Here is a 9,949-nt window from a genome sequence, read left to right as displayed (position 1 = left end):
TAATTGAAAGTTTCTAAGGTCTTTCTCCGTTTTTCATTCGGGTTTCAATATCTTCAATAACAAGCGGCAACTGAGCTACACTGTCCACTACGTAATGTGCATTACTTTCTAATAACTTTTCTCTGCAAAATTTTAATACTTTTAAAATTTTGTTCATTTTAAAGTTTTTGCTAAAGTTATTTTTATAAAAACTAAATTATTTTACATTTTTTTAAATAGATATTTATGGAAACATAGTTTTTTCTAAGCTGTTTAAATTAAAGTTTAGTTCCGAAGTTATTGTTTTTTGTTACACAAAACATTCAACTTTTAAAATAAGCACTTAATTTTTATTGAAGCTGTATTACAGTATGAAAATTATATTTACAACTACCATTGTTAGTATTTCTTAAGGTTATTTTTAAAGTTATTTTTATGTAGATAATTGACGTGTTTTTGTTTACAATTTAGAAGTTTTAGTACTGTCATGCCTAAATTACGAATGACGTATAATCAGTAATTTACAAAGAAGTTTTGCAAATTTTTTTGTTGAAACTACTTCTAATATACAAAAACAAACAATGCAAGGTTTTAAGAGTAGTTTAGTATTAATTTAAGTGTTATACACCCTAATTTTACAAGTAAAAATTTAAGTTCTATATTAGTATGTGTTCTGTTTCATAACGCAAAAAAAAAAAAAATAATATTGAAGAATGTTTTTTATCACAACTAGAGAAGTTTCGACAATAATATGAGACTAAGTGCTGATATTCAGATATGTTACTTGATTATCAAATATAACATTATTAAAAACTATATACACTTTTATCTTATTAAAAATTTCTTACTAAACAATTTTTTATTTATTAGTATTAGTAGCTATTAAAAACAATCTACTATGGATTTAAATTCTGAACTAGTTAATATTTATAAACTATGGACTCTGAACAAATAAAATACTTAGTTTAGTATAAATAAACTTGAAGACAAAAAATAGTGAAATAGTAAGATTTATACTAAAAAAAGTCAAGAGAATCAGTTTATTTTAATAACCTGTTCTCTTCACTATAAGACAACAGTATTTTACCTGGAGAGTGCTTTTACTTTGGAAGGCAATAGTGAAATGAACAAAAGGGTTAAACATAAACTAAAATAGACAAATGTATCGATTTATTGTAAACGTAAATTATTGTAGACTAAATTTAACTAAATAAGTTGGTTCGTGAGCTTGAGTAGTAGGTTTTAAAGTGTGCACAATAAAAATATTTGTTTTATCGTTTGCATTTTATATGTTAAAAGCTAAAAATAAGACGGTTATAATTAATAAGCTTATTAATATAAAACTATTTAAATACATTTCGTGTTGATAAAACTGTTAACAATTACTAAACAGAATGTATCTACTATTAATATATCATAATACTTTTTTAAGCTTGTATTATTTTTTGTTTAAACGAATGAAGTTTTTTGTTTAATACCATTGTTATGTATAATGTGGTATTTTACTGATATACTTATAAGTGTATATTTAAGTTCAAAAAAATTTATGATCATAGTTTACTGCTTATTTAATAAAAACTAATTAATAATAAATATATAAAATTATTTTATCAGTTATAAATCAATCAAGTATTATCTTTCACTAGTATAAATTAAATTATATTGATTAACTTTGGGCAGTTTTATATACTTTTAAGAATTTTATCTTTTAAAATTTTTACATAAAAAATTATACTTTATGCTACTAATCTACATGAAATGATTAAATTGTACAAATAGATAGTTTTTTTTTAAAATAAGGCGTTGTTTACTTTATTTAGTATAATCACAAGAGTAGAAAATGAAAAAAAAAAAAAGATACCAACAAATCTTTAATCTAACTAGGTTTTATGAGTATCTATTTCTTAACATTAACCTTGAGATTTGCCTCCTTTTTTCTTTTTCCTCCTCACTCATAGAATCCCACTCCTCCAAACTACTAACGTCCGTGTAGTTTGAGTACGCAGCGACACCTACCGACCAACAGCCTGCACTCAAACCTTCACCAACCCCTCCTGCTGTGTCATCCACCTTTATTTATTAAAAGTATGTAGAAATGAAGGTTTTGATCCAGCATTCTGCTTTTTTAAACGTTGAAGCACAAGAAAAAAAAAGTAAGTAAAGTGTTTAATACATAAATTTTTAACATAAACTACCGGAAAGATACTTTTTTTAGATGTGATAAATTATATACGAAGATGCTGTAAAGTTTAGGTGTTTACATAAAAAATATTTTTTAAAGCTTTCTAACATGTCTAAATCTTAAATACTCTTTTGCCGAAATAATTATCTAGAAGAAAAAATTAACTTTCTAGAGATTTATTTAATTTTTATTAATATATCTAAAAAGAAACTATTTATGTTTTTTTAACTTATTAGGTTTATCGTTTTTAATTTTCTTCTTTCTAAAACAGTATGTATATTCTGATAATTAAATATTTTAAACGAAGTTTATATATTTAATCAAGTTATTCAAGCATAAATCCGTTTCTCATATAAATAGTCTTCTAACATTACATTCAATTAAACAAGTTATTTCATAAAGATAACACGTTCTGTATTGCTCAAATTATGGAAATTACTCTACCTTTTTTTTTAATTTTTAACATAAAACAAACTACCTTGACAACAGACTCAATTGGAAAAACACCCATGTTGTTTAAATTCTTGTACAGCATGAAAGGAGCCGGTCTGAAACCCATGTTGTTGTCAACTTCATCCCCTGCAACCGCACTGTCCAGGACCAACCCCTGTTGTTCACCCGCTTCTCGAAGTATGTCGGACATAACCTTTTAAATTTGTACTATATAAGTTTAATAAAATGTCAATATTAATTTTTTTGTAAAGTTTTCTTTAAATTCTAGTATAACTTTTCAATTTAAACTGTTTTCAGCATTTTTTAGCATGCTAATTCTTATTCTCTAGTCTTGTATTATTTATTTCGATATTTGAACATCGCTAATAATTGATAAAACCGTAATTATTGTACACTCTGTAATAAAATAGCTAAAAGGCACTGAAATTTGCATAATGCAGATAATACATTGTAACGAACATATATACATGAATATAACTTTTATACAAACTAACTTACTTTCGAGGTGTTTTTTTTTTCAAAATAATTAGATTATAAAAAAAAAACTGCTCATTTAGTTTAAGTTGCATACAAACTAACAAAAAAAAAATTTGCAGCCTTAAAATTAACCTTAGTAAAACCGGTCGAAGTACCAATTTTTATACCTCGCTCTTTTTTAAGATAATTGATAGCTTCTGAAACTCCTGGAATAAGTTTTGTATACTCTGGCAAACAATCAAGTTGCATAGGGACAAAATCCTGTATTAAGATACTTATAAAAACAAAACTAATTTGTTCTTATTTTAATTTGTTAAAAGTAGTTTTAGCTAGTTTGAAAACATTTCTTAGCATATTTTAATCTTTTTATATTATAATTTAAACAAAACTTTCAAAGTTAATAGTAAAAAAAAGACTTTTTTATTTATCAAAGTTAAATAAGTAAAAAAGTCTCTAAGAAGCATAAAACGTACTATAACTACTTAAAAAATAGACCTGTTATTGAACTTTAAAAAGTTAAAGTTAATTATCAAACGAACTTAATTTTGATAACCGAACTAGCTTATTTACTAAAATTTCGATAAAATACTTTACGCTGTCTTTTTGGATCTAAGATTTCTTTGGCTGTGCATAGTTTTGTAGCTAACCATAAAACTAGTTTCTAACTTTAAAAACTTTATCAACATCGCTTTCATTTGGTTCTTTTCCTTTTGCATCTTTCCATCTTTTTTTCACATCCTTCATCTGAAGAATTTTACCAATGTGTAAGTCTTTCCTAAATTTTATTTTCTAATTTCGGGATGAAACTTTATTTCTTTAGTAATTTTGTATTTCGTGAAAGATGGTACTTAAAAAAGTTATAACATTTGCAAACAGATTAATACTACAATTAAATTGGTCACAGGTTTTTTGTTTTAATTGTTTTATTAATTTAGATAAAAAGTTTTGTTTAATTATGTACTAACTGTATAACACATAATACTAGTACAGTGCTTACTCACTTATCCGGACGCTCACTTATCCGGACAGTTTCGGTCTTAAAGATATTTCAAATTAAATTCACTATTAAGTACACAATTTTTGTTCTGATACAAATATTTAAGTTTAAGAAAATTTTTAATTAATTAAATTTCGTGAGTTTTCTGCTAAAATATAAAATGTGAAAAAAAACTTTTAAACTAGTCAAAGTTTTCCGGTTTTCTTTATGTCTGATTTTTTTTTTGTTAAGAGAGATAGGTTTACATATTTTTCTTTTTTTTTTTTTGTATTTAAAGATAAATTTAACTCAAAATTTTCATTTAACAAAAATTAATCTTTTTATAAATTGAAAGTTAGGACAAGTGGAATAACAAACGATGAATTTTACTTGTTTGACCCTCAAAAAACGTATTTCGTTGCAGAGGGTTAGTAAGTCTTATGTTTTTCTACCTTAAAAAAAATTAAATAAATAAACCTGAAACTTAGCTTTACTATTTGTAAATATTTTATCTATTACTGATAATTACTATTTATTTTTAACATAACGCTTTTATTATTTGTTATGCATTTCATAATATACAGTATTTATATTATTTTATAAAAAAAATGTTTTTTACACTTATACGGAAAAATACTTATCCGGACATGTTTACAAAAAATCTTGCCCAACATGTCCGGATAGTTGAATAAACACTGTTTTATTATAATTTAAAAACACGTGAAGAAGCAAAGTTTTATCAATAAATTATAATATAATTTAGACTTCATTGGTTGTAACCTTAAATGTTCAAGGTAATAACAAAATTTGATTCATTTATACATTTTTTCACAAAGTTGTCATTACTGAAGGACAGATAGATTTTAATTGCTTTTAAATACACTCATTTAAAGCATATTTTTATATTACACTACTTTATCTTTAACACTAGTTATCTTTGTATTTTGTAACATAACAAACTTATAGTTTACCAAAGACAAAACTCAATACTTTCATAATTTAAGCTATCAATATGGTTTTTAAGATAAGAAAATTTATCGTAGAATAATAGTTTATACAAATTGTACACTCCTTTAAAGTTAATAGAGGAAATATAACAAGAAATTGTTGTTGCGGTTTATATTTTTAAAGTGCTGTAAATTTACATAGCAAGTTACAAATATTTTTAACATTGCGGTAATCAGAACAAAACTTTATCATACAAACTAAAACTAACTATAAACTAAAATTGATTTTTTTGTTTGTGTGTCCGACGAGCAATTTTAAGTCTCTAAAACTTACAATTTAACTTTTACTGTTATCATTAATACCTATGCCACTAAGCTTCATTACTTTATTTTACCATAAGTCTATATAATATTCTATACAATAAAACAGCAAACTAAATAAAATTATTTATATTAACGAATTATTTTAGAACTCGGATTTTTATTATTAAAAGTTGTATCCAGTTGAAGAAAAATAAAGATGTCTACTTGCACTTAGTTTATTTTAAAGATATGTGTCAAATACTTTTTACACTTTAAAAGTGTTAGCATTTTTATACGTGTTGATTTAACAAAAACTAACAATGTAAAAGGTCTAGATTTTTTTTTCAACAAAAATAAACTATATAGTATTTTAATGTATGACAAAATGTTTTCTGTAAGTTTAAGGATGTTTTTTTAGAAAAAATAAGTTTGTTTATAATTTTCAAGAAATAAACCTGAACAAAAAATATTTGTTTAAAAACGTTTTGTATATACTTAACCTGAGACCCATTGGAAGACGAGCTTCCTCCATGGTGATAGGAACTCCATGTTTTTCAAAAACTTTGCAAAAACTTATAGCAGGAGCAATGACGTGAGCATCAGCTGTTGTTCCGCTCCAGTCAAGTATAACTGCTTTTACCTAAAAATGTTTTCACAATTTAAAACAACTGTATAGAACTAAAAATAATGTTTTTTGTTTTGGTATAATTTTGTTTACAAAAATCATAATTCATTTTAACAAAAGAATTTTTTTGTTGTTTTATCTCCTATAAAATAAGCAAGCAGTTTACTTACTTTATCAGTAAGAGGTTTTCTTGTTGGCAGTCTTTTGAAAAAAGACGTCGAACCGAGATTAGCGATTTTCAATGCCTCCTTCGACATGATTGTAGTCGGTCAAGGTGTTTGATGTGCTACACGTCTTTACAATAAGTTGCATCTTGCAGTTAATCAGTAACCTGCATGAAATGTCAACAAACAACAAGCGGTGTGAAAATAAACACGTGTGAACAAAGTTTTCTCCCATTCTAAATGCGTTTTTTTTTGTTTAAATTGATGTATTAAATTGTACTTAATTCAAAATTTGTGTTAGTAATATTCTAGGTTTTTTGTGATTTTATTCCTAATAAATAATGTAGAAAATAGCTACTAAAATAAACTAAGCAAAGCGTTATTTTTGACAATAAAATAACTTTAATATGCTATTTAATTATATTAGTTATAAAAAACTTAAAACAAGTTTTATACTGTTAATATTTTTGCGATATAAAAAAGTTTTCTAGCATTTAATAAAAAAAATTCTAATTGTAACTCTTTAAAGGTAAAAAATTAGTTTTTAAAACTAAAGTGTTTAAAAAAAAAATTTGAAAACTTAAAGTTAATTATATTTAGTTAAGAACATACAAAACAATACCAAAATGAATAAATTAAAAAGAAAGACGTCGTAGTAAGATGTTCCTTAACTAGAATTAAAGAACCATCAAATAAAAGAACTTTTACAAAACTATTTTTCATTCAAAGTTTATTGATTAACAAAAAAATCTATTATTAGGATCCATTTAGAAAAATACGTTAAGTATGTTGTTAAAATTACGACCTTAATATGAAAGTTAGCATGTAATTTTATACGTTTTGTTTTGTCAACAGTTTTTTGTATACGATAAAATTTTTCATTACTTGTTCTTATTTACCGTTCGTCAAGTTCAGTTTCAAAGACGTTAAAATTAATATTTATTAACATTAAAAAAAAATTAACAAAAATTTCAGAGGAGTTGTAGAGCAAAATTGTAGTAATGGAATATAAATTATTTTTTTATTTTCAAAACTAATCAAAAGTTTTTATTAACAAATATGACATGTTAGAAAATAAAGAAGCTACTTTTAAATTTAACAATTTTATCTAAAATAGTACTTTTCATTTATTCGAGTATATTTTGAAACTGTTGTAAACTACACTGAAACTACACTTGAAAAAAACTAAGTTATAAGATTCGATTATTAAGCTAATAATGTTTGCAAAAAAAAAAGTATTAAAGTAAAATTAAAGGTTGTACAAAGTGTTTTATTCTGTATATGTGTCAATACTTTTTTATTCATTAATTATTTTTATTACATTGTAATTTTCTTTAAATTAAACAACAGAAAGTTCTGAACTTAAGTAGCTTGAAAGGGACGAGTTACATTTTATTTTCACAGATTAATACAAACAATACAGTGTTTTACTCTTGCATTAAATGATAAGAAATCATTAATTGTTAAAGTAATCTGGAAAAAAGTTTCTGAACAAATAAATGGAAGGTATCGTTAATTAAATTAATTAAAACAAAAAATAAATGTAGTTTAAGGTAAGAGTGAAACACTGCATTGGGTGTAATAATCTGTAAAAAAAAACCTAATTAATTATTTTTATATAAATTTTGGCGTTTAAACCAGTATAAGCTGTATAAAGTTTATTTTATTTTTAAACTGATTATAAAAATTTTTTGTATCTAAAACTCTTAATTACACTGTGTAATTAAGAATTTTAATTACGGTGTAATTAACTGTATTAGATAAAATTGGGACATGTCTGTTTTGCATGATGTCACTTTTGCACGAAGACACTTTTACACGGCGTCACTTTTGCACGAGCAGTCTGTTTTGCACAAATTCAATTTCGCACGATTAGTCAGTTTTGCACAAGTCGTTATTTTTGCAAGAAGTCACTTTTGTACAAAGCGTCATTTTTGCACTATTGACATGTTTAAACACCGCTACAATTGTCAACCGCCACGCACTAAGACGGCAGAATGAACTGTTTATCGACCAAGGGTAAAGGTTAGGGGTAACAGTCATTTCCAGCCGTTCTCCAAGCCGAAAAGAGGAACTGCTTAATAATTACCTGAAACTAAGTTTAAACCCGTGCTGAATTGTTGTGTGCAAAAGTGAGTGGTTATGCTAAAATGTCAATCCGTGCAAAGGTGGCTTGTGCAAAAACGACCCCTCGTGCAAAAACTACGTTGTGCAAAAGTGTCTTCATGCAAAAATGTCACTTGTGCAAAAGTGACTCCGACCTTAAAAAAATATAAATAATTTAGATTTTTATTTTTGTGTATTTGTACTTTATTTTTTTACTTATATACATATATTAATTGTTATAAGTCTTTTTTTAATTAAACGTGTTTTTAACATAACGAATTTTGTAATACACTAGCTTCTTTAATCTGGAATAACTCTTATTTAAATATAGCGTCAGATCAAAACTATTTTCCTTGCGAAAAATTTTGTACACAAATAAGTTCACGTTTATACACTTTCTTTAGCAACTTTACTTTATATTCCTCGTTTAACCCTCATTTAATCATCAAATTAGTTTTTAATCCAGTGAAGTCAATAAAAATCCATTGAATTAAAATCCAGAATATTTCCTATTTGACCAATTTCTATCCAAATTATTTACCATCATATCAATACCCACTCAAGTGATTTACAATTCCTCTCTAAGTTATTTCCCGTTTATTTTTGTATTTACCGCAGATTATTTATCACATAAGACATTCTAACTAGAAAATTTTATTTTTTGTAATTATACATTAGACGAAGCTATAATCATTACATTAGGTTGATTTATTATTTTGGTTCAGGTATGTCCTGGACAAGACGTTAAAAGATATCCAAGTTGTGTACGACTCGATAAACAAAAGGTTTTTTTATGGACCAGGTCCTAAGACTAAATTTTTTGAGCGCTTTTTTTGTCTTTGAATAAACAATAGATATAAAACTTTGTTCTTATAAGCAATTAACTTTGGTATTATTATTTTTTTCATTTCAGTTACACTTCTTTGTTTAAAAATGTTGTAAGTATACATAGTTTTAGTAAAAATATAATAAATTTTAGCGATTACTTAGTTTTGACTGTTTTTTAAACATATAAAGACTTATTATAAATACAGAACATAGATTCTCAAAATTTGTCAAAAACTATCAAAAATTTACGTTGAACTAAATAAAATTTAATATACTGTAATTTATAAGTTTATTCTTTCAAGAATTTATTTTACAAACTAAGTTTCGGTCAAAAACCTCGTCAGTGCTTAAATAAATCTAAAAAGGTATGTAACAGTCATGGTTTCTTAAAACCAAAACACATAATACTTTAATTTATTTAATTACTAGGTACTCACGTTTAACTTTTTGTTTATTACATAAAAAGCAAAATAATTTTTGTTTGTTTAAAAAAACAAATTTTTGATGAGTTTCAATACTGTTTTAAAATTTGAGAATTTTTTGTGAACCAATCCAATAAAAATATTTTGAATTGTTATTTATTAGAAAAGGAATAGAAAACCGGTAGGGACATATTTTTAAATAAAAGTTATTTATATTATATGTTTTGGTTTTAAAAAAAAAAATTAAGATATTCTAACTACTAGAGTAGAAATAATGTCTTTATTCTTTGAAGACTTTATTATGCAAACTAATTTTCGGTCAAAGACCAGTGCTTAAGAAAAAATCTAAAAAGATATGTAACACTCATGGAAATAGTAATGAAACAATTAAATAAGAACAAAATTTTACTTACAAACAAAACAAGTTAAATTTTAATCTAAAATTTTAAATTAAAAATGATTTTGGTGGGAACTTTAATTACATTAT

The 9,949-nt window shown here is 24.8% G+C and overlaps 1 protein-coding gene across 1 annotated transcript; it reads right to left on the bottom strand.

The window, feature by feature from the left end:
- Positions 1-13: 13 nt before the first annotated feature.
- Positions 14-6,199, bottom strand: LOC145838629 (phosphonoacetaldehyde hydrolase-like). Its single transcript, XM_082946252.1, has 7 exons — positions 6,113-6,199; positions 5,818-5,957; positions 3,758-3,866; positions 3,224-3,352; positions 2,640-2,807; positions 1,895-2,049; positions 14-122 (listed from the first exon to the last, which is right to left on the bottom strand). The coding sequence occupies exons 1-7, from the start codon at positions 6,197-6,199 to the stop codon at positions 14-16; spliced, it is 897 nt and encodes a 298-aa protein (XP_082802378.1).
- Between the last annotated feature and the right edge of the window lie 3,750 nt (positions 6,200-9,949).

The sequence above is a fragment of the Thalia democratica genome, chromosome 6 (assembly GCF_965202585.1).
Source record: "Thalia democratica chromosome 6, ktThaDemo2.hap1.1, whole genome shotgun sequence".
Lineage (NCBI taxonomy): Eukaryota > Metazoa > Chordata > Thaliacea > Salpida > Salpidae > Thalia > Thalia democratica.
The sequence above is the reverse complement of the archived record's forward strand: the minus strand, read 5'-3'. Positions and strand labels throughout refer to the sequence as shown.